This window comes from Argiope bruennichi, chromosome 9 (assembly GCF_947563725.1).
Source record: "Argiope bruennichi chromosome 9, qqArgBrue1.1, whole genome shotgun sequence".
Classification (NCBI taxonomy): domain Eukaryota; kingdom Metazoa; phylum Arthropoda; class Arachnida; order Araneae; family Araneidae; genus Argiope; species Argiope bruennichi.
Window position 1 is genome coordinate 106,720,494 of NC_079159.1, and position 26,652 is coordinate 106,747,145.

A 26,652-nucleotide genomic window follows, 5' to 3' on the forward strand; every position below is an offset into this window, starting at 1 on the left:
GCTAGTCATGTCATTCATTGAGAATCAGCCACCATTACGGAATCTCCTCATCTCCATGTCTGAAGTCTGGCGGATCAATCGCTATTGCAAAATCGGCACTCTTTCTATGATTTAATATTTTCTTAATTTCAATTTTAGGCAATCTATGTTTTTTTCAAACTTTTTAAACTCTTTGAAAGAATGAAGAGCTCGGATTGAAAAATAAACAATGTATCTTAATGCAAATTGAACATTTAATACTAGAAGCCGATAAAATTTCTTCCCAATGATGTCATATTCATTCTGTAGGTTTTATATTTGGGAAGAGGAACGTCGGCAATAGAAATAACATATAGGACTTTTTTTCCACCATATAATATTACATTTTAGCACAATTTTTAGCGCAATGAAAAAAGAATGACAATTATAAGACTCTATTTTATATTTTTATAGTTTTTTTTTTGTACTTTTTTATTTATTACCATTTTGATTGTGCATGTTATTTTCGAATATTTTGCACCATATGAGATATTCTTACACGTTTTAATTCCAATATGTGTTAAAATCGGAATACACCTCCTTCTCGAATTACAACCACAAAATATTAAAAAATTTAAAAAAAAAAAAAAAAAAACGCATTTGATTTTCAACAAAATTTTTCGCTTAGAGTGCGCATTACATATATATTTTTCCCAAGTATGTAAGATAATAGTTAATTGTACTAGGATTGGTATGCACTATATAGGCAGTTCTTTTGAATGAAAAAAGTTTTCAATTACATAAAGCTGACAATTTCTCAAATTCAACGGAATTTTATATAAGTCGAAAAGAGCCTCCATATTATATATATATATATATATAGAAACGACATTTACACAGTTTGGCGATTACAGCGGAGGAGTTTTAAACGTTTGAAGCCAATACTGTCTGTTTTCAAGCGCAAAAACTTTGATGCTTTTGTGCATGCGCCAGACGGTTTTGATTTTACCAAAATAAGGGCGAGATGAAAGATGGCAGTGGGCTATTTATTTATTTTAATGAAGCAATAAACAAAAGCTTTACAAAAATTTCGAATTGAAACAAAATAGTACAACTCAAAAAGTTAGTGAAAAACAATATCAGAAAAGAATAATTAATTTGAAAAATACACTTTGCAAAAAAATCCGAAGTAGCAGTTCTCCCTCTCACTAAATATCATTTTTTTTATGAAATAAAATCACCACCAAAAATTTCCAAGTGATGGATTCTGAAATGGAAAGTACCGAAGTTTCGATTAAATCTCTATTCACTATTAAATTTTAATTTTTGTAAAATTTAATTTTCTTGCAGTCATCCTCTACAATAATGCTCCGATCTCTGAAATCCATGCGATATGTTGAAAATATTTTTGCCTTCATTTTATAGTTAGTTTGACGTTTATGCAGATATTGCTTGACGAAACTAGATCTCTATTAGATTTCCTTTATCGACCATTTGCATTCTGTGCCTAAGTTGGAATTTTCTTTTTGATTAATATAACTAATTTTTCTGATTTACCATGCAATCCAACGCGTCTTCTTTCTTCACATATGCGCTCCATGACAGAGTTTGCATATCCGTAGTTAGTCTGTCCGGCATTGCCTCTGCCGCAGCTGATAGACGAGAAGCAGACGAAATAGTCCAGGGATGGACACAATTTTCTAGATAGCTGGTCAAGATTCTTGGACGCTGCAGCTTTCGGGGCACACACCTGCTCATAAGTCTCCGCTGTTTGACAGTCCATGAAGGCATCTTGCAAAACCTGTGGAAGAGACATCACTTTTAGTACAAAATTTATGCATTTTGTTTAACTGCAGATTGTTCAGAAAGAATCTTCACTCGTGTCGGCTTCTTTGTATTCATTGTCTATATTTTTTGAAAACTTTGAATATTTCTAACAATTCACTTAAACATATCAAATTGGTAAGAAACTTTTATACGTTGATGTTAGAAATTTTGTGAAATAGACAATAATTTGTTGCGTCATTCATAAATTATAGATTTTGACTGATATTTATTATTATTGTCGATATTATTTGATATCGGTCGTTATCGATATTATCGGTTTGCTTCACGTATACTCAGATGAAATATCAGTTCATCCTGATGAGTGGTTATTTTTTACAGTCTTTTGAAAGTATAACTTTAATTATAATTACCCGTATATTATAAATAAACTAGAACAGAATTTACAATCTATTGTATACTCAAAATTAACCCTTGATTCCTCCTGGATTTCGAACACATACTTTGAAAATTTAGTCTATATCTGTTTTACAGAAGTGAATTCGATAAACTCGCAGCAATTCACTGCAGTTTTCATTGAGTGATATTGAAACCAGGGTGGTAATATCAATGACATGAAGCCAGTACCAGGTAGCATAGAATATTATACAATATTACGCGATATTATATTACTCAATATTTAACTATATTATATTAAACTGTGAATAATGCTTTTCATATAATATATGAGTGTTAAGTGACTTGGCCTTCATTGGCGATATAAATTGGTATCGACTAGTTGATTTCAATCGAATTTTTGATGATATTTGGCATTTCATCAACGCTATCAAACACTGCTATTTCCAAAAGATTTCGCACTTACCACAGCAGAATTGAATATTCCACCAACAGGTCCAATGCGAGAAGCCTCCTTCAGAAGCTTTTCAGCTTCATTTCGGATGGCCACATTCAGAGTGGACACTTGGACATTGGCTCCTTGGTTCTCCCACTTTTTCAGGCAGAAAAAGTGATAAGGAGTTCTGGCACCATACCTTGACGTCAGGATAATATTGAATCCACCTCTGCTGATGATCCATTTTGTGACCTCCATACCAAAGCCGCCAAGTCCACCGATGATGATATAGACTTTATTGTGATAGAATTGAGTTTCTGGAACTGCAGGTAACATCAGAACCTTTGGCGAGATGATTTTGTTCTGTTCTTCCTCACGAATCTGAATAAATACAAAGATAAAAAAAATTGAAATGAGGAGCAAATACCTTTTTTTTTTAAAGAATGAATATGCATCCCAGACCAAGTAAAATTACTAGTATATTCCGCATTTAGGCAAGCAAACATGAGAAAAGTAGCTGAGTTTTCTGAAGATATTTAGCAGAGTATTGATACTAAATTTTGCATTTTATAAAGATTCAAGATTTTAAATTAAACGTTATATTTTTGACAAAAATAATCTAAAATTATTTGTAGAGATTATCATTCTTTTTTCTGAAGCTAAGTCTTTAAATTGTTCTATCCTTAAAATTTTAAGCTATTTAAATGGGATTCATTATTTCATCTTTTCAGAGACTAAAAGGTCAGAGGAATAATTATTTTTTATGGTAAAAACAGCTTGCCTCCTGGCCTAGGGGTATCGCGTCATCCCCGTGATCTAGGTGTCCCGGGCTCGAGTCCTGGTTCGAACATAGTTGTTCTCTACCCTGTCTTCTATCTGTGAGGTGCGTGAATGAGCCCCCCTGTGAAAAGGGGTTGCGCAAGCGAGTGTGTGCGTGTTTCTTCTTCATATGAGCTAGAAGTCAGACTTCCGCCCTCGGGTGCTCAGGGGTCTTTACCCTCAGAAGCTACTGCACCCCTCTTTCCCCGATCTCTTAGACTCGGTTTGAATCGGTGTTCAATCTGAGGGGGATGGCTTAAAATAGTCACACGACAAAAAAAATGGTAAAAACAGGATTAGCTACTAAGCCATATTTATATTGTATACAAGAACATGAACATTAGTTAAGAAGTCCTGCGGTATACATGTGCAACATCCCTTTTGTTTTTATACAGAATTAGTGTTGTGGGTGTAGCATACATTTGGAGATGCGCCTTAAATTTCCCTTGAGAAAATGCCCTATCAGCCATTAATGGAAAAATCATGTATCATTTGCGGACAGCAAAAGCAAAGCAGTAACAAGCTTCCCAAAGGAGATAACATGCCCTAAACTTGTAAGGTTGCAGACAACATATATTTTATTGTAATGACAACTGTTAACCCTTTAAAGAGCCATTTTTTTCTAGTCATATTATGTTAAAATATTTTTAGGCTTAAAATTAGAATAAGAAAAGGGATTCACTTAGTTTATTAGATAAATTTAATTTGATTCATTAATTAATTTGGTTAATTAATAATTAAGTAGCAAATCAAGACACATCACTTTGTGTGAGATAAAGAACTGAAGCATCTGAGTTTTTGTCTTTCTAAAAAAAATTGTCAGAACTTATGCCAACCTGCATAAATTCATACAAAGATTGATAAATTTGGTGGGAAGCATACTTCCCACGAACCTAGAAAGGGTTAAGCGGTTTGGCTTGAAGGCATGTTCTGGATTTAGATTGTGATACCATTTTGAATTAAACGGAACTGGTAAAGTCTACAAGGTGAATAAATCATCACCCATTGGGCACGAGTCTTCAAAGTATCAGACAGATCTTTGGACTTTGAGAGACTGCTTTCTAAAACTGGGAAGATTAGCGAAGCTCGCTATTGGTCACGAAATTGTTACTTATGAACTTATAAAAGTAGTTATATATATGTGTGTAATGATATTTTAACTCTAATTTCAATTTAATCCCCTTCGATAGGGATTTTCAAGATTTTATCTTAATTTAGCCCATAGTAACTTCATTCTAAAAATATTCTCTTATTTCGTGATCCAATTCCACTGTCTCTACTTAATTAATTCAAGAGAAGGTTTGTTAAATTGTTGAATCAGCTAAAATCTAACTTTCCCACACTACGCGTGAAGAGATAACATACCGCTGATCAAGCAAATTCTTTTTTAAAATCTCCCTGTGTTTCCCCTACCTTGTCCACCCGTGTAATGAAAATCCCTATCGAAATCTCATAATACATTAGCACTGTAAAGAAATATTTTCCCTATCAAAATCATAGGTTATATAAGACCAGGGATAAAATGTCCAAGAGCTTTTTCCTCATTCCTTTTTGTGTCGTTCTGTGAGCTGGTCGCTTGTACATATGCTTGCTTCTTCAAAATGAAATAAAACGACGTCATGAAATTAAAAGTATCTTCATTGTCTTCAAACTGCATCATGCTTCACAACAAATAATATTACATATATATTTACCATTTAGAAATTTTCGAGCAAAATATTTATTCTTAATTTAATTAGCTGTGCGTACTTCCACGATTGAATTCTTTAAAACATAGTACTCGAGATGTAATAATAACCTAAATATCGATTTGTTTTACTGTTAGAAGAAAGCATATTAAGTAAAGAAAGATTCACTATTCACAATTAAGATTGTCAATTATTGATTTAACTGAATAATATTTTTATATTAGGCATTTACGCAATTACCTCACATTTTTGTTCAAATATTTAAAGATTTTGTTTTAAAAGATTATGGTTAATCTATATTAAAAGCGAAATTAAAATATATTTAAATAAAAAAAATTGAAAGTTTTATCAAATATATTACACTAAATTACAAGAATTTGTCTTATCATCTCCATCTTGGAAAATTTATTTTTATCTAAAAATTTTCAAACCAGTTAAAATTTTCATTTACAGTCAATTTAAAAATGATATTAAATTATTTGAATTCTTTTCTTCAATTTGATTAAATATTGCTATTTAAAAAATTTTTTGTGAAACATGAAATTTATTAATTCTTACTTAATTTTCATGCTTAGACTTACTTTTAATAGTACTTTTCCAACATGTACACCCTTTGACATGTATCTGAACGCGTCTTCGATGGCGTTTCTGTCGAACACTGTTCTTTCGAGTGGTTTAACAACTCCACTTTTTATGCCATCTGTGATCAATTTCATGACTTCTTTAATATCGCGGACTGTTTTCGGGCTCGAATCAAACATTTGATCCAAAAACACCGCATGGAATGCGATATTCTCGAGGAACATTTTGAGTCCTGAAATGAAAATTGATATTACTCAATTGCGTACATCTGAGAAATCTTTAAGGATATTATTCTTAAACTAAATACCAATGATATTTTCCATACTAATAAACTAAAAGGAAACACAATTAATTGAAAGATTGTTACTAGAAATTAATACTCTGTGAAATTCCTTGTGATATACATGTTACGTAAGCATGTTGCCCCGCCTCTCACTTGTAACGCCCTCTAGCGGTATATGTAAAAAACCGTCAGTCTTTGTAACATCATCGGCGTAGGCAGCACGCCGAAAGGCAAGGCTCAAAAAAACTCCCGAAAGCGGAGAAACAATAAAATCTTTAAAATACAAAAAAAAAGGTCCGTCATTATTGTCAAACCTCTCCAATACAAACGTGGTCTAAGGAACCCAACATCTTTATCTATGCGTCAAAACATAACTCCTGTTTTTTGTGATGTTAAGTTGATCGAGATACCAACATTATATAAATTCTTTCTTATTCTTCTTGCATACTTTATGTATGGAAAGGACTTCAATTTTATTAATTATTTCAAATTTTTATATGCTATTACAAAATAAATTATTGCATTATTTGATTAATTATTACAAAACTTTAATAACTAATTTTTTTTTTCAGAAAAAGAAGGCTTTTGAATTCTAACTTGTTTTATTTAAAGATACGAAAGTATAAGTTCTCAATTTTTCAAAAATTCTTCCATTGAAAACAACATTTATGAATTTAAATTTCATATTTATTTTCAAATATTCTTCAAAAAATGCAGGATAATTACAGAATAATAATTATTTTTATTTGAGATGACTTAACTTTCAAAATTTTAATTGACTGTTCAATGCAGATCGGAGAAGAAACAAAACAAATTTAAATTTTCATGTTTTCTTTTTCTGAAGTTATACAATACAGTCACACTCGCATTAGGTAATAAAACTGAAAAAGAGAGATCCAATGTACCACGAGACAATGGAAAAGACCATGTGGTGCTAATAATTTATCAATTTTTAGGTGCCTTCAGAAGTTCTCATATCTTATTGCCTGCGATTTTTTACCTTTAGTATTATATTGCAATCCTCTGAGTTTGTTCTCATTGCCAGCTCCATTGAATGAGCTCCAGAAAAATGTTACTAAACATAGACATTAGCTTTCTCCTTTGTTCGTGGAGAGAATTATATATAATATACCCAAATTTACTTGTGAAATTTAACAATAATTACTATCAATGTTTGTCTATCTGTTCTGAAATGTTTGTTTGTCTATCTGTTCTGAGAAAGAACAAATAATTACTTACCGATTTCTCTGTCTAGAGCTAAATCGTATTTGCCGATTTCGACAAATCTACCACTTTTGGCGACGCATCGAAGACTTGCTTTGAATTTGTCATCCGCAAGGGAATTCAGGACAACATCAACACCTAGAGATAAAGAAAACGGTATGAAGTGATTTTGACATTCTGTTTGACTTTTACCACTTCTTTTGTAAAGCTTTATATCTTCAAACAAATCTAGAGTACGATGGATCTTTTAAAAATCAGATAATACCTTTTCAGGATAATTTTAAATACGTCACTAACAAATTAATCTTATAATCTATTGCGTATCTTGAAAACAATAGGACGTTACAGCAAAGCGTAATCATATAAATATTTTAGATAATAAATGGCATAATCATGTGATTACTATACCATGTGTAAGGATTAATTTAAATATTCCTGTATTTGATTAAAATATTAGGTTGATTACCTATGCAATTACTTTTTTCCTCTAGACTCTCCTAAGGGATCTTATAAAAACTTGGAAAATATAAGAAAGGGTCGTTTTAGTTTGAAGACAAAAACCGCTTAGAAAGAATCCTTTTCAATTATATAAATATAGCACTGTTTAACTGAGTATTAACACCAAGTAAATTTTTCTGTATAATTAACATAAGATGTTTAAAAATATGAGTTGTTCAAATGCCAATTCGTTTAAGTCCCTGTTTTAATCTTTCCTGTTTTTGTAAATTTTGATAAAAATAATTACTTTTAAGTTATTAATAGATTTATAAGTTGTTTTACTTTGTCTTAGAACAATATGCATTAATAATAATAATTATATATCGATTAATAGTTGTTAATGCATTAAAACATTTATATTTCAATCTAGTTTCTGACGACTGATGTAGACTTTAAGGAATTTTCTTAGACTATTTACCTCTTCCATTGGTGCGTTCCTTGACCATTTTCTCGAAAGAAATGTTGCGAGAATTTCCTATGTTTTCATCTTTTAATTGGGGGAACTTTTTCTTCAGGAATTGCTTTTTTTCATCGTTACCTGCGTGAAAAAATAAATTTCCTCTTTTAAGCTACAAAATGTAATAAAAATTTTAAAGTAATTTAGGAAAAAAATTAGAATTCTTATTCTACAAAAGTTAAACAAAAAAAAATTTGTAAAATAAATTCATCATTATTAAAATTGTTTTTTTATATACATAAATTTAATATTTTACATATCAATATGAACAGAGTTATTGATCAGTGAAGTATTGTTCCTTTAAGAGATTTTTCTATCATAATTTTTGATATTTATATAACCCAAATCGAGACCAACTCGGAACCGAGTGGTTTTATTCTGCACGAGAATATTTCTGGCGACAGTTAAGTTTATGTAAGCGATGATACCCTTGGATACAAAGAAATATCCTTTGTATCCATAATTGTGAATATGGATACAAAGAAATCTGTATTCACAAACTGCTTAAAGAATCAATGAATATAGGCTATAATATGTATGGTAAAATAATATAATTACTTGAATTTTGTTCTTACCGACAGTTGTAAATACTTCACAATTCAAACTGAGGGCTATGTTCAAAGCCGCAATTCCTATGCCACCCGTTCCAGAATGGATCAGAATGCTTTCGCCGGGCAGTAGTTTTGCTCTAACGATGAGGGCGTAGTAGCAGGTGGCGTAAACGACAGGCACCGTTGCTGCTTCTTCTAATGTCCAGCTTTCAGGAACGTCCAACAAGTACGCAGGTTCGGCCAATATAGCCGTAGCCATTCCTCTAGCAGACGCAAAGCCACAGACTCTTTTACCGGTACCGTCTTCTCTTCCAGAAAATTCCAGACCGAGCACGGCATTTCCTTGTCCAAGATCTAAAAGACATAGCATAAAAATTTGAAATTTTTTGAAACATATGGAAATTGTTATCCACCATAGAGACCATATGAAAGGTTTTGTTTGGTTTCATTGAATTTTTTGGTGTAAGAGCATTCCTTGGTTATACTGCTCTATGTATATGATCAAAAGTTAAAAGCTAATGACATAATCAACAATAGTTACTAAAACCAAGTGTTGGAGCAAGTACGAAAATAGTGATAATTTGTCAAGAATGCATGAAATGGAAACAGATTGAAATGCAGAAAGAGGATGAAATATAAGTGAAAAATCGAATGGCTTTTAAGAAATTAAAAATATTTGGATGGTATTTTTCATCCATCAAGTCTCGCAAAGTAATAGACGGGGAGTTAAAAAAGTTCAGACGATGAGAATTAAAAGTAGGACATTCGATCAGAATGTGTTTAACGATAAAATTAGTATGACAAGTGGGATATAAAAGCGCATTCTCTCCAAAAATGGTATTGTTACAAATCTGTAATTTTGCTACCCGATACGAATAGTGTCATCCTTGAAAAACCGTTCAAACTTTGTAAGATCTGTCCTGTGCGTACTGAGATTGGCGACGAATTTGACGAGTTTGGCGACTAAATGGATCATACTGGAAAGTTCGAGAAGTTTCACGATCCATCCAGTAGGAACCAAGATACATTCAGATACGCCCTGATTGGTCTAAAGATTCTAGCCCCACCTCCCAGAACTATAAAAGACGGGCACTCTGAAGCTGCAGTGAAGAAGTCGTATGTATCGTCAGAAGTGGTGTGTGAGAGTAGTCGGAGTCGCCGACACGTGGAGAAACTGGAGGATAAGACAGCAAGAAAGCTGCTGAACTATAGCGATTAAATGCGTTGCGTTACTATGATTGATTTTGTTGTAGAAACTTTTTTGTAACAGTATGCTTATGAGTAAAATGCGTATGTCCTATACACAGATAGAACAACATGATGCACAATATTGTGGGATATTATATGACATTATTCAATATTACGAATTTCACCGATCAATATTACGAATATTGATCCATGTCATACAATATTGTACAGTATTTGTGCTCTACTAGGGTATGGAAGAGAATCAATTTGACGTCGAACTCTCGTACAGGAAGAGCAGACCCCATTCGAATGGAAGATTTGATAGAATGTAATTTATTATGGATCTTCAGATCCCACTCTCCTGCGAAGTAAAAAAAAAGATATCTGATTAATACTTTCTTGGCATCGACATATGGTAATTCTTGCGATAAAAGAGAAGAAGCAGACTTTAGCATATGGAAGGATAACCACCAATATGTTAAAACTTTCTTTTTTACAAATTGATGCTGACATTTTGTCCAGTGTTCTCGTATATTTCTTAACTTTATCGAATTTTGTGGCTGTTTAATTATATAATGTCATGAAACATGTATGAAAAGCTTTCCTCAAATAGGAATAATTTATTTTGCAAATGCGAAGGTATCTTAGAAACTTGAAGGCAAGATTTCTGTAAGTATGTATCCTAAATTTTTTTTAACCCTTCAACCGGCTGGAACGTAGAAAGTCGCTCCAACGTGTCTCTTGAAAACCGGTTGGAACGTAGGAAGTTGCTTTCCGAAAACTGCTTTAAACCCGGCTGGAACGTAGGAAGTTGCTTTCCGCAAACTGCTATTAACCCGGCTCCAACGTAGAAAGTCGTCAATGCTTTCCCCCTTAAATGCAATAAACGCGGTGGGTCATCTGCTTGTTAAGGTCATTTTATGGTTTTCGCTGACAGTTAGAATTTGGGTGGTCTCTCTAATTAGGGGAATGAACTCCCGAGAAGAGGAAACAACGTTTTCCGTAAGAATTCACGATTGCAGGATCGATTGGTGATATGAGCTGTATACTTCATTCCTGATTTCAATATTTCATTATTTAAATTTAATATCCAAATGAAAACTATTATACTTATTAAAGGTAGGGAATCCCTCATATCTACATGTCATAATCATGTATAACAGTTAATGATTGTGATTAGTTCACAAAAAAGTACGTTTGAACTTTTAATAATACTTTTATTAAAATGCAGTAAAATATAAAAAAAATCCTTATATAAAATTTTTAATTTTATTTTCATCCCGATTATTTAGCGAGACAAATATTAATTTATAAATATAATTTTAACTATTGCTTAAGCTTTGCATATAGATTTTGGCCAAGCATTTAATACGTAATGAAAGGCAAATTTGAAAATTTTTTGGATATAATTATTTATTTTTTACTGTTTAGAGTGAGTTTTTAGTAAAAGCGTTTTTAATTATTTTTATAGACGTTTTTATTTAAAGTATGTTGATAAATGTAGTTACTATTATTCCTTTTTACTGCTTAATATTGTATTTTATTTCATTATTTAAATACAAGCGTTCTTTACTGCTTTTTCAAATCATATTTGTCTTTTTTTTTCGGGGGGGGGGGAGGCTCAGGTAGGAAAAAAACCCGCTTCTTTTATAAATATAAAAAATATTTTTTAGAAATTATATATTTAAAATATATAATTATATTATTAATATATATTTAAAATCTCTATAAAAAATCAATGCACATTCAAATGGGAGGAAGATTTGTGTCTTGTGACGAGCTGCGAAAAGCGTAAATGAAAAAAAATGACTTAGTAATAATAAAAACTATTAAAAAAATATTTAGCATATGAAAGAAAGAAAATATATTTAATAAATGGAAAACATTTATTTATATTCAACAAAAGTAGATGATGAGTATGATATTGCTTTGCAGAATAGAATTAATAAATGTATCTGTGCAATTATAATTATTGCTTTGCATTAAAACAGCATTGGCTATTTAATGAAATTAAATAAATGCATTAAAGGCTGATACGATTTCTAACTGTTGAAACGCATCACAAGGGTGTGGATTCAGAACTTTTTTTTTTTATTTTTGGATCTCGGTTCCTTTCAATTGCTAGTATTTGGTAAGAAAATCCATGTGTTTCTGTATGTGAAAGTAGTTTTTCGGCTTGTCCACATTGTTAATAGAAGTTTTACGATCAAATCAAGCAGTAAAATGTCAGTAGGTTTAGTGCTTAAAATTGGCCAAGTTACGTTACAAAGGGAAGTGTTACATCTGGTGACAACGGCCTATTCAATAAAAATTAGTGTCTCAAAATGGGTTATATAGAACATGCACCAGGCAGATTGTACAACAGAAGTACTTTTAATACGAATCTCGCATTGAAAGGGAGGGTATTTTCCCTTGCTAGGCATTCAGCAAGACAAGAATGAATTCTTGAAAGATGTCTGAGTAGTTCTTTTAATCTTTACCATTTTTGAAATCTATGAGTCTTGGATGTAAAAGATTAATTCAGCACTCCTGAAAGCGCTGTTCTTTTTATAAAATTAACGTGGGTATTATGGCAATAATCTCTGAAAAAAAGTTTTTAAGCTTTGCTCTTTAATCAGTTTTAGATTTTATGTCAAACAAAGTGTGTGCTCTACTATTGATTTGATTTTCATATCCATTAATTTTTTTTTTCATAGAACATTTAAAGACGTACTTCTTAATATATTTAATAATAATTAATGACTAAAAAGTAAAATAAAAAATTCGATTTCTCTGTTCATTAATACAAGGCAAGTTGGTTTTCTTACTAAATTTGTTTATATTCTGGTTGAAATTCGGCTATTGATCAGATACTACTGAATATTGTTTCCATTAAAAAAATTGCTTCCTTTAGGAAATTTATTTGTAAAGCACCTCCTAAGGCCAATCCTAATAGCAATTTTCAAAACTGAGCTAAAAATGTTTCACCAATGCTTGATTCTGCACTTGAACTTTATCTAAAATAAAACAAAATTTTTAACAAAAGCATACCACTGAAACATACTCAACATTAAACAATTAGTTGGATCATATCTTGATATCAACAATGGAAAAAAATTAGGTTGAAATGATAGAAGCAACAATGAAGACAATTTAATTTCACTTCCATCATGAAATATATTGATGTAAAATATACTTAAATTCGATAAATTAATATACAAATGTCAAATTAATTAATTTACTTTCCTTCGAAATACCACGGGAAAATTTTAATTAAAATTTTTATTATGCTTTAAAAATTAATAATTTACGAAAATATTAGCTTTTACATTTTTTAAAAACTATTTATGAATATTATTTTTGCTTTGATAAGAAATGGTTACAGATGCTAAGAAGATTTTAACATCCTGAGACCCCGATGAGTCATCTGTGACTAGACCACCAATAATTCGCTGCTTTACCACACCAACATGATTCTCCGACCCAGTCTTTGCTAATTAATTCTATGACATAAAAATTCATGCTTCTCTCTATTTTTCTTATATATATAAAATAAATTATACATATATTATTTCTGATTTAACACAACCTTCTTAATATGTAATGTCATTGTTAAGCCACTTTTCTTCCATCCAATTTTTGTGACCGGAGGATAAGATCATTTAAATGAAAAACTCTGCCCTTCCTCCACAAACTGACAAAATTATTACAGGTTCATTAATATCTATAATTTGTTTTATTTTAATTAATGTACCAAAATTTGTAGCAAGTATTTTTATTGTTGCAATGAAATAAAAACCTTATTTTTCACTTACGGGTTTTAAACGTTGCTGAAATTATGATTACTTACTCTAGATTGTTTTTCTTTTATTTTATTGTGCATCCATCTTTTGAAATTCACATGCAGTGAAATACCTTATAAATATTTCCAATGAAATTCGTTTGAATTGTTCAGAAATTAAGAGCATGGAAGCAACGGTCTGAAAGGGTAATTCTTAATTGCTGGACACATGCAGCTAAGTCTCGTTTTTATCTACGAGATAATTTACGAATTTTCATAAAAAAATCATAATAGTGTAACTTAATAAAATGGGTACAATTGAAATTTTGATTTCATTAATGGAGTAAGATGAAGGAAAGATTCTTCGCAATATTTGTCAGCAGAAAAATGTATGGATTTATGAAAATATTTCTGCACTGACTATAGGTCCTTCTTATCAAGATTTGTGACAAGATTAGGAATGATATAAGAAATTGACATTCAAAATATTCACTTATTAAATATATGAATGAAATGATGATTTTTATCAGATATAAGCCTCGTGAGTAAATGGATACATTAATATGTTATCTTATTTAAGTATTAAAATTAACTTTAAAAATTTATTGTTTCAACTTATTTTTTTAATTATTTCAAAATAAGATAATAAGTTAAAAATATTCAAGTTAATAATATTTTCATCAATATATTATCAATAAAATATTCACCCACTATATATTGACAAAGGATTGCTTTATTATTTTCAGAACTTAAAAAAATGGGATGAAAAACAAAAATCTAAAAACAAACAAAAAAAATAATACAAATATTTATTTATAATTTTCAATAACAGATTTATATCCGAAATGAATGTAGTATTTTTAAATTATTAATAATAAATTTTTATAATTTATTTTAATCAGAAAACTATATATATTCATCCATTATATATATAATATGCGAGTAAAATGCTTACAACTAAAAATTAGAAAAAACTTAATTAAAATTCACTGAATGTCAGTAAAAAGAATGTATTATATTCGTAATGAAATTTGATGAATGATAATTCCTTTTAAATAATTTATTAAACAAATTTTTCTATTACTAATAAAAATTTATAAAATCATATTGAGAATTTTTTTTATATTTATTTTTGAACAAATTCTATTTTCTGTAAACATTGCAGATTAAAAGACAAGTTCTTAGTTCTCAGAGCGAAAACCAACTTCTTAGTTGAAAAACCGCATGGCAATTGCCCTGCCTCGACAGATTTATTACTTGATTGATCAGTCAGTACTATTCAAAATCCCCGGTGTTTAGGGGGGGGGGGGGTGATGGTCAAGACGCGGGAAAGTTTACCCCCTGTTGTTAATGGTCAGGGGAAAGCAAAAACATACCAGGCCGGTTTACGAACGTTCTGCCGATTTCTTATCTAGTAAATTGTGCTCAACCTTCATTTTGACTGCGGCCGTTTTAAGAACATTCTTAAGCTAGACAGTCGGCGCTCGATGGGTTAAGACATCTGACAAATATTAAGATTTAAAATGAAGATGGTTGTTTATAAAAATATCAAAGATATATCGCCTGCAAACACTTACGTCTAGTTGTTGCAATGGACAGCTTTCCAGTGGCAAGCATAACATCCCTAAAGTTCAGTGCAGAATTGTAAATGTGGATGAGTTTTTTATTTTTTGGGTTGGTATATTTAACATTCGATTCAATCCATTCGAATGTGGACAAGTCGCCGTACTTCCTGCAGTTCACGTAGCTGTATTCAGCAGGTCTTGGAATTTTTGCTAGAATAAAGAAAGAATAAAAATGACACATTTAGTGAAATCTTTAATTTATTAGCAGGAATTTAAAATTTGTTTACTCTTGGCTAACATAATAACAGATATAATATTATTTAAATTTATATTGTAAATTAACGTTTTCAGTTATCAGGATGTAAAAAAAAGGCGTAAGAAATTTAAATTATCAGAAAAAAATGATTACAGATTATTGTAACATTCCTAAAGAATTTAAACTAAAATTTAAAATAGATTTAAATTTCTAGTCCGAAGTCTCGTAGCATGATAATCTTTTAAGCTTAAATCTTCTCATTTTCAAAATTTCTTCTTAAATATAACGATCTTCTTATTGATAGCATGCACACATAAAAATTATTTAATATTGTCGCAAAGTAAATTGTAATAAATCCAATAACTAAGAAAATGAGAAGTATTGTTGAAAATATATTTAAAATATTTTTTAAATTTATAAAAATTAGAGAAAAGGGATATAAAAGCAAAATTTTATAACTGCAAAGAATTTTTTTTTAATTTTAAAAGGAGTAAAGATGGTATCATGCCGTTAACTCCCACGTAGCTGTTCCGGCCTCGCGGCAAAAAGGAGATGAAATAAAAAGAGAGGAACAGTTGCGCGGAAGTGTGCAGTTGATACCGGGAACTCCGGTGGTAACTCCGAGAAATGAATTTAAATTTAAATTGGAGTTGAATTGTATATATATGTAAATATTTATCCGTCATTTAATCCATGAAATATTATAAACTTGTATTGCCAAGAAAAATTTCACCACTTATGTCAAAGCCTTAGGCAGTCGGATTTTGGGCTTCGATGTGCCTTGAAGTAGAAGAAAAGCTTTAAAATTTCAATTCATTTCAAATTTAAAAGGAAATAAAATTTTCATAAAACTCTGTCTTAACAAACCTCTGATGTCGTTTGAAGGCCAATAAATGAGAAAATATTAGAAGTTTCAATAAAAAAGAAATTTTAATAAAAAAAAATTATTTACTTTCTTTAATGAGTACATGTCTGAAGGAGCCCCAAGTTTCGTTTTTGAAGACGTTCATCACTAAATTTTTAGTTACCAGATGATTATAGAAGGGGTTCTCCAAGCTGAAAGCAGGGAAATTATTCTCTTGCTTCTTCTGACAGATAAATACACACCTTGAGAAAGAAAAAAATAATTAATGTAACAAAATATACAAAAAAAGAGAAAAGAAGATCCCGCCCATCACAAAATTTTTTTTCGCATTTAATTAACCGATAAATATTAATGATATTTGGCAAAGGAGATTTTAGTTTTGAAATACAAAGTGAGTACAAAGTTTTAAATTTTCCCGTTATAGAATTTCATTATCCGTATTATATTTTAAATGATACGGTTTCGTCTTATTTAATTTTTTATGTTTAATATAATTATTTAACTTGTACGAGACTTGAAAGATCGAATTTTTAAATAATGATAAACATTTCTTTTAATTTAATCTGAAATACTGCAGAGTAATAAAAATTATTAGAAAAATTATTTATTTTATCATTACTTTTTTTATATTATTTCGCCGGCATTTGCAAATCTAGTTTACAAATTCATAAATTATACCAAAATAAAGCAAAAATTATTCAATTTAAAATAATTTTAAATGTGAAACAAAAGCATGAAAGAGAGTCATGAAACTCACCTACTTTTTGAAATATAAATTTGCAAGTTATTTTTAAAATTGAAACTATACTTTTGCAAGCCGATTCCGCAATTAAACAGCGCTATCGAGCATTTTAATACAGAATGAATGATAAAATTTGTTTCATCATAATTAATTTTGGAAACATTTTTAAAATTAAAGAAAAAAAACATATTCAAATAAAATTGATGTTAGTGGAGAGACAATTTTTTAAAAATTTTCAATCAAGTGAAAAAAATGGTTTTTTATGTAATAATATGGCTTGTAGTCATTGTGAAAAAAACCCTGAGAATTTCAATAAACTTTTAATTTGATGAAACAAAATTTAAAATTTGAAATCCCTTTTTCAATGCCATTTTCGATTTATTAAAAGATCTAATTTTAAATTTTGAAGCCTCTTTCATAATGAATGCTCTTAAAAAGTAATTTTGTGTAAAATTTGGTTGCTCAATATTGAACTGTCTATTCTACAGGACGTTTGGAATAATTTTAATATCGCATAATTTCAAGAAAGTCAGTCAACCTGAATATATTCTTCCTCTAAAATTGAAATTCGGAGACTCACCCGAAGCTAAAGTGCGTTTAACAAATCCATTGATCCTTAAATCTTTAGTAATCCATACTTTTATTTGAGATAAATATTTGCATAATGCAAAAACTAGTTTCAGCATTGTTCTTACCGGATTTATCATGTTAATAATCTGCTTTGAAATTCGGATACTGTATATTTACTATCAAGAAATTTTCAAAAATATAATCTGTACTATAATCTTATGTTATGCACTATACAGAAACTTTTAGACTTTCAATGAAATGTAGATATATAAGTAGATAAAAATAAAAATAAAAGATTTATAGCCCTAATTCTAAACATCGCATCATGTATTATTATTGGCTTTGCGTCAAAACTATACAGATAATATTCTAAGATTGATCCATCTATATGTAATTCAAAAATTTACTCTGAATAGCATAGAGCCAATAATGTGCATACAAAAATTATAATATCGCCGCGAAATGAGTGACCAGAAATCCTGGAATTAAAACAATGAAAAGAATTATTGAAAAATGTACAACTCTAAAAAATATTAAGATTGAAGGAAAAAAAGTACTGAAATAAAGTTGATATACCAGTGGAAAAAAATTTATTCTTTAGACTTTAAATTTTTGTAAAAAAAATTTGTGTTTGAAAATAGGTTTTGAAGTTATTGAGAAAAACGATGTTAAATTTCGATTAATTTTTAGTTAAAAATCTGATTGGAATTTTGAAACACTTTTTTAGTAAACATCATCAACTATTTAACAATGCTTGGAAAATTTGTAACTATATGCCTGCCGTGTAGAGAGGATTGAAAGATTTTTGCTTCACAAAATTTACATACAGCACCTTGGATTATATTCATTAAAAGGAAACTAAAATTTTAATTACGAATTTTTATACCTGATTCTTTCACCTCCTGGCTCCTGTTTGAGACAGTTCACCATCCCAATAATTCCATTAGTTGGACTATCTTCAGACACAAGCCAGACCATGCCGGAGTCTTTTTTAAACAGTTCCTCTTTGACTTTTTCCACCCAGCCGTAGTTATCTTCTGTGACTTGTAGAACCTTTTGAGGTGCTACCAGCGACGGTGAACGAAGAAGATACACTGAACCACCGAAAGAATCAGAAATCTTGCTGAGAATCACAAGATTCTCTTCTTGTAAGAATTTTTCCAATACCTCTTGGGAATGTATCGTTATCTCTTCACCACTGATGGAAGATATAAATTGCTCAGCGCAGTTGAGTTTTTCTTTGAAGAACAGCATAATAAAACCATTTATTTTGGTGACCGATGTTAAGGTATGAAGTAGGTTCTTAAGTTCTGATGGTGGACCACATGCGAAGGAACTGATTGCAAGATCTTGTGCCTTATCCTTAGAAAGACCTTCCAAGGCGTCTTCTTGCTGCAGCTGGATGCCATACTCGTCTAGAAGTTCTTGTTCGACGACAATGCTTTTGGATGCAATCAAAGTGCTCTTTTTGAATTTGAGATGAGAATATTTACTTAAGATTTCTGCTGCAGATGCTAGAACTACAGGGAAGTTGCGATTGATTTCTAAGACGCTTAACTTTCGGAATGTATTCTCGACAATGATCTCCAGCATTATTCGCAAGGAATCTTCATTTACCATGGCGCTGTTTAGCATGTCTTTACTAGCAGAGCGATAGTAGTTGGCGAACCATTCTTTCCTGTTCTCTTTCAAAGCGTCTGCGTTGGTAACTGCAGCCTTCAAACTTTTCAATAAATGCTGGTTTTCAGTAACATCTTCAATGTATTCTTCCAAGCAGAAATCTTCTTTACTGTCAGTTGAAAACTGGAACTGCTTGACATCTTTCTTCAGTGATTTTCCAATTTTGCTTATCAACTCGTTGCATGCTTGGAGGTAAGTAGAAAATTGACTGGCGGTATCGTGCTTCGGAGTATAGTTGGTTATATAAGGGACGAACGTATACTCCTCAATGGTTGGATTGTCCTCTTTTCTGCGTTGGGGAGCGGGATCTAGGACGAGGTTTGAAATTTCTATTCCAACTGATCGACATGTACGTGTACGTTTGTTGTATGTCACTGGAATATCTGAGAGTAGATGAAAACAATATACTTAGAATTACTATCAGATAAATGTCAAAAACTCAATATTAAAGAACAACATTAATAATTCGGACAAGTTACATTTTATTATGACTGAATTACCTAAGAACCCGGCTTTGTTAATGAAGTCATATAATATAACAAAATCTCTGATAAAATGCATCTAAAAATTGAAAATGTTGTACTGTCGAAAGTATTTAAAAGCTAAAGAAAAGCGCACAATCAAGAATGATAAGAGAACGTAATATAAAAAGAAGAAGTCTTAATTATCCATGTTTAAAACATTGTAGAAGATAAAAAACATTGAGCATGATGAATACAAATCTAAATGATATGCATTTCAGAATATGGGAATTAATCAAGACATAAAACGCTTCATTTAAACCCATGCTGGTGAAGTTATAGATTGCCTCGAAGAAAATTCACTCAACATTCAAGGCACAGACGTCACTTGGCCGACACCTCAGGCCGGCTCGTTTACATTAAAAATACTCTCTGGAAGGATGCTTATGTTTCAGGTCCAGAAACCTCCATTACTTGAAGCATCCATCCCAGTTATCTACTGTTTAAATTTTCATCACCACAGAGGAAGTCTTAAATTGCTATAAATCAGTTTATACCTTTTTGTTTATTTGATAAATTTCTTATATTTATTCAATATTTTAAATTATTATTTTTAAAATGTGTACATTTAACACAGTGCAACAATGAAGTGTTCAGTTCAAAAATTATAATAGATACGCCGAAATTCTTTGCATTTTGAACACTGAATATTTCACCAGTCTACTCTAGTCATCTGTTTTCCTCCAACCTGTTGATCAAGACATCCCTTCTTTTCCCCAAAATTCACAGGGAATCAGTGTATGTTCAATACTACAGGTTATCTTTTATTACATAAGAACTTGTTTTTCTTCCAAAGACTTTTGTATTTGAAATGAATATACCATGACTAGTATCAACTTCATTTTTATAGAATCTGTATTATTTCTTAACTCTTTATTTATGTAAAGAATTTTTTTTGTCCTTATTAATTTTAAATCTTTTAGATATAATTTCATGTCTATGATTCAGACAAAAAATGTGTCAGACAAAAAATGGGCTATTTTAACTCTTACATATATTCTCTTTAATGAATATGTGAACATTTCTAATTGAGACTAGACACGACTACGTTATTAAAATGTAAATGTCCGGTTCATCTATATTTTACATTTCACGATATTGTAACCTCACTTATTTATTTGTCTTGGAGGCTTAAACAGATATTAAACAGGATCCTTTAGCCTTAGCTTTTAATAATGAAAAGGAAATCATTTAATCGATTAAATCGATTAATCGATCAATTAACCGATTAAAACTTTTAATCCCTTAATCGACAAAATATTCGATGAGATAAAAGAAGCGATTTGAGTTCCAGGACAGCATTGTAATCTGTTATTGAAAATTAGGCAAAAAAAAAAAAAAAAAAAAAGGAGAAATAGCCAAAATTCTAGAAAAATTTGTACGACTAATAAACTGATATTATTAAAATGAAAATAAGTGAACATCAAAATTTAGCTTAATTATTAATTAAGTAAAATTTCAAAAAAAAATATTAATCATTTTGAAGTGCCCATTTCCTTCTTTCAAGGTAAATATGTCCACATTTTTAAGTTATAGGTCCCTGCTGAGCACCAACCCACATGTGTAATGGAAACCGGACGGACACACATTTATCTTTAGTATAAGTAATAAAGAGATTCGTATTAGTACAGTAAGTAATTCATATACTTACTCTGAACTACATTTTCCTCTTCTTCATTTTCAGTCTCCTCTTTAGGGCGGATGTTAGCTGCGAATACAGTCGGATCAATTTTGAAGTGCAGGGCTCCCGTCGGTAAGCAAAAGCCCAAATCACTAGATAGGATACCAAAGAACAGAAGCAGTGAATCCAAAAACGGAATCCATTTACCACGCCACTGAACTAAACCAGCGGTACCTAGAACAGAAGGTCTTTATCAGTACGATAAGCAGATGTTAGACATTAAAAATTGAAAAGATATTTTAACATCTAATCGCTGGTTACAGTGATGGACAATGGAACTTTTATTCGTGCGTGACAAATAAATCCCACAAGATTTACATTCCTAATTAAGAAACTAATAATATTGGATTGCATTGATTAATCTTACAATTAGATCATGTTTGTATCTGTTTGTCACGCAAGATGTGACTTGCCTGTAATGTAAATGCATACGCATGCGCAGGAGAATAATAAATTAGTTTCATGTAGAATTTTAACCCGGGAAGATGCACATCGAGAATCTGAGACCCAATAACTTTAAAAATATATCCCAGAAAATCTTTTTTTTTATTGAGGGAAAACTCCTGTTTCTCTGTATTCATGGTTATTTGGAAACTCATCCCATACATACTTGAAATTTCCCCCGTTTTTTTTATGGTGGAAATTAGATGCTCGAACCACAGAAACCAGATGCCCTTTCCCTCATTTCAGAATTAAATTACTTAAAAAGAAAATAGCAACTAACATTTCGAATTTAGCAGTTTAATTTTATATTGTTATCATTAAAAAAGGATTTTAAGTTGTATTTTTTGGTTTTTAAAAGGCAGTAAGGCTTAAACGTCTTTTTAAAAACTTAAGCCTAAAAGGCTTTTGAATGAGAATTTTTAAAAATGATAACTAGTCTGAAAGTATTCTTTTGTATTTTATTTATACAACTGAAGTTTTTAATAGCATAAATGTGATTTTTATTGTGTTTTGTTAATCAAAAAATTCTCTTGGCATGCAAGGCCCGATGTGGACCTTTGAATAGTTGTAACTAGCATCAATTGAATGTAGCACAGATACACGTAAATCTTGGATGTTGATTCTAACGTTGCTGTAATTAATCTATGGAGAGCTGTTAAGATCTAAAGTGACATAGTAAAAGTGTTTCCTTCAATATACATGAAAATAGTTATTAAAAGCTACACAATAATCAAAGATGTTGCCATGCATGATTTGTAAATACAGGGTGCTTATAAAGTCCCGGACTCATTTTGATGTTTAATAACTCGTAAAATAATAAAGATATAAACAAACTTATGGCATTTATTGATGGAATAACTCATATATTTTCCTTTTCAGGTTTGAATATTTTTACTTTTGTAAATATCGTCTGCGCGTGTGGTTATTTTCAGATAATTTCATTTTCCAGTCTAAATATCTGTACTTTTCTAAATATTGTCTGCTTATTAATTGCATTTTTCTCTCTTTTGTTTTTGGCAACTATTGCAATGTTATGTTTACTTTTGATGTGTTTGTTCTATGTAGTACTTTTGTATGTGATGTTTTACTCGAGTGGATATTAAGGAGAATGCGTACACCACAAGAGAAAGCACAGATTTTATGGTGGTTCATAGAAATGAAGTCGATAGTGCAAGCACAGAGAAATTTCAGAAGAATTTACCAAAAAGATCCTCCATCCAAAAACTGCATCTTGCGGTGGAAAAAGAATTTTCTAGAAATTGGAAGTATCGAAGATAAGAAACATTCCAGACGTCCTTGCACAAGTGATTTTGATGTTGAGCGTGTCAGAGAGACATTTTTACACAATTCTAGAATATCTGTGAGATCAGCGGCAACAGAATTGGATATGCCAATTTCGACGATGTACAAGGTTATTAAGAAAAAATTAAGACTTCATGCATACAAAGTTCAAATTGTTCAAGTTTTGGAACCGAACGATAGGCCTAGGAGGATGGCCTTTGCAACAGATATGCTAAGGAGGATAGAAGATGCTGCTGATTTTCTGAAGAGCATAATGTTCTCCGATGAAGCATCCTTTCATGTTTCTGGCATTGTTAATCGCCATAATGTGCGCAAATGGCTCTGTGGATGCCGACATGCTTGTCGCTACCTGGCGTGAAATTGACTATCGACTTGATATTCTCCGTGCGACGAAGGGGGCACACGTGGAAGTTCATTGACAAGGGTCATGTAACTTTTTGAGTCTATTTAACCATTTATGTTATTAATTTTAATCTATCTTTATTATTTTATGAGTTATTAAACATCAAAATGGGTCCGGGACTTTATAAACACCCTGTATATCCAGAAATACAAGAAACACCCGTCTGAGGAAATAACAGTTTGAAAAGAAATAAGCCTAATAGTTCATTGCCAAGTTAATTCGGGAGCTATGTCGGCCATTTTAAAAGAAATGAGGGAAACTGAACACAACGAACTGGCCCATTGACCATACAGAGGCCGCCAATACTGACATTGGTATGATTATTTCTGGATACTTATGCAATGTATTATGAGTTATCACAGGATTTTATTGGATATGACAGGCTTGTATTGTTCTTTCTACTTTATTACTATTATACATGCCGGCGTCCTGGCATAGGGGTAGCGCGTCTTCCTCGTGATCTGGGCGTCCCGGGTTCGAGTCCCGGTTTTGGGCATGGTTGTTCTTCTGTTGTTCTATCTGTGAGATGTGTGAATGTGCCCTCCTGTAAAAAGGGGTTGTGCAAGCGAATGAATGATGCGTGAGTGGCAAAGTCGTACTCTTGGCCCTAGTTGGCGCTGCTATAAAAAATAAGAGACGTTCCCCTCAGGCTTAAATCGCTGTCTTCGTAACAGCAGGCTTGTCAGTGGCAAGTGCCATAAGAAACAAACAAACAAACAACAAACTATTATACATTCTTCTAAGAATATTCACTGTATTAAAGAGATGAGTAATTGGATTACATTCTAATACCAAGCACCTTTTATTATGATTTCTGTCCTACATTGTCAAGAAAAATCTACAGCCTTGGATTTGAAATGCACTTAGCTCAATTTTATAGAATTTGATTTGATTTTTTAGTTTATAACTCACATTTAAAACTTGAAAGCTAGTGAGGTATAGTGTATATCTGACAATCTAAGCCTTATATAATGAATAAGCATTAAGTCTAACACTTTATGAGCTGGATTTTATTTATTTAGCTCAGCATGTTTGTCGAATATAGGGGAAATTTTCATAACGAAGTATTTCTGCACATTTCGTGAGCACATACCCTGTGCTCCTGCACAAGCTCTTCTCTGTGTTCTACACAAGAAAAATCAGGGAACAGTTTTCTTGATTAATCATCCATTTATTCACATCGAGTCACTCATTATGTTTTATACAATTTCCGATAAGCAATTCCATATTACGATAACGAATATTTCTTAAAGACAATAAAAATTATTTTCTTCATAAATTACTAATACTCGTAATTACTAATACTTCATAAATTACTAATACTCGTAATTACTAATACTTCATAAATTACTAATACTCATAATTACTAATACTTCATAAATTACTAATACTCGTAATTACTAATACCTCATAAATTACTAATACTAATTTACGCAAGAAACTCGATGACTTTCCGCGTGATTGTTAAAATAAATTTGCCTTTCTTCGCAAGCTAATGATTACTCACACTTCACGGGAACGTCGCCTTTTCTCGACTGCTAAACAAACAAGAAATCTTTTCTGCATAACTTTCAAGACAACGTGAATGTGCTGTCATCTGGTGTTAGGAAGATGAACTAATTACGACAGTGTTTTTAATTTATCATTTTCATATACATGCAAACAAATATTCTTCTAAAATGCCCCTTTAATCATATCCATTCTATAAATTTACGATCTTCAAAAAATCTTATAAACCATCAGCTAAAGCTGCTTTAAAGGCAGTATTGTGATTAAAATAATTTATTTCTTAAATATACTAGCACTAATGATACATTACCTTCGATGTTGGTTTCGACCAAGCCTTGGAAGTGTGGCCCATACTCATAGCCGGCTCTTTTGAGTTCTTCGTAGATGTCTTTACTGGACATTGATACATCGCTGCTGGTGTACACAGGGGGATCCTCTTCGAACGTCATATTTTTGCATTCGTATGCTATTCCACTGGCAACCATGGACTTTCCTTCGGTAATTTCAAAGCGACCCGAGGCATCCAGTATATTGACGTAGAATTTCGTCAAAACTAGATGTTGGAAAAAATGAATTCAAGGTAACACGTTTTAAAACTCTAGATTAAATCAAAGAAGCATTTTTAATGTTATTGAATTATATGTATATATGAGAACATGATGATGTAGATTAGTTTTGACGTATTTAGCTGAATCGTGTGTCGAAAAAAAGAGGAAGTGTGGCATTTTCTATTGGCTAGAATGGTGTTTACTTGAGGTAAGTTACAAATTAGTAGCAACGATTCTGATCTCCAGCGTATCGGGCTGAATCCATGCACGGATAAAAAAAAGGGAGTATGGCATTTTCTATTGGCTAAAGGTGGTTCTCACTTAAGGTATCAGTCTCATTGAGCTTTAATACATGATGATAAATTAGGAGGGCTGCTTCAACAGCCATCTCTATCGAAGTATACAGTTTATTTCTGAAGCACACTTCTATCTACCATTTTCAAATTATGTTAGTTCAGTATAAAAATAAATTCTCTGATTACTTCCCTTTAATCAGCCAGGTCCATGATTAAATCACTAAATTCTGTGAAAAAAAAATGAGCACGCAAAAGTAGTGATAAGTTACGCCAACCAATTTCTGTCTTTTTATACAGAAATATTTTTAAGTTTAACATCTTATATCATTGTCTTACCCAGCAAAGATTTCAATTGTCTTCTGCTACAGTGCAATTAACAACTTTTATATATTTCATAAAAGAAACAAAAGAAACGATTGTAACTGTTCTGCACAACGTATTTAAATTAATTGGTGACTGGAAAATAATTGATTTTTAATAAACTCAATTTAGATGGATATCTTCAGGAACTTGTGTTTCGAAAGATTGAATTTCACAATACATGACTACTAATAGAAGTAGCAGATGATCTTAATTACAACGAAAAACAAAATATTTTTTTAAGATGTTGGAAGCATTTAGTCCTAAAGGTTTATAATAATATTT

General features: G+C 31.2%; 1 protein-coding gene across 1 annotated transcript in view; it reads right to left on the bottom strand.

Annotated features, from left to right (window-relative positions):
• Nucleotides 1–26,652, bottom strand: part of LOC129983957 (fatty acid synthase-like) — a 70,354-nt gene that overhangs the window by 9,086 nt on the left and 34,616 nt on the right. Inside the window, exons 14-24 of the mRNA XM_056093690.1 lie at nt 25,474–25,716; nt 21,476–21,679; nt 18,510–19,686; nt 16,399–16,553; nt 15,203–15,400; nt 8,702–9,031; nt 8,088–8,207; nt 7,187–7,309; nt 5,664–5,896; nt 2,606–2,956; nt 1,516–1,759 (exon numbers count right to left, since the gene is read on the bottom strand). Of these exons, the coding sequence (XP_055949665.1) occupies nt 1,516–1,759; nt 2,606–2,956; nt 5,664–5,896; nt 7,187–7,309; nt 8,088–8,207; nt 8,702–9,031; nt 15,203–15,400; nt 16,399–16,553; nt 18,510–19,686; nt 21,476–21,679; nt 25,474–25,716 (3,378 nt within the window). The remainder of the gene's footprint in view (nt 1–1,515; nt 1,760–2,605; nt 2,957–5,663; nt 5,897–7,186; nt 7,310–8,087; nt 8,208–8,701; nt 9,032–15,202; nt 15,401–16,398; nt 16,554–18,509; nt 19,687–21,475; nt 21,680–25,473; nt 25,717–26,652) is intronic.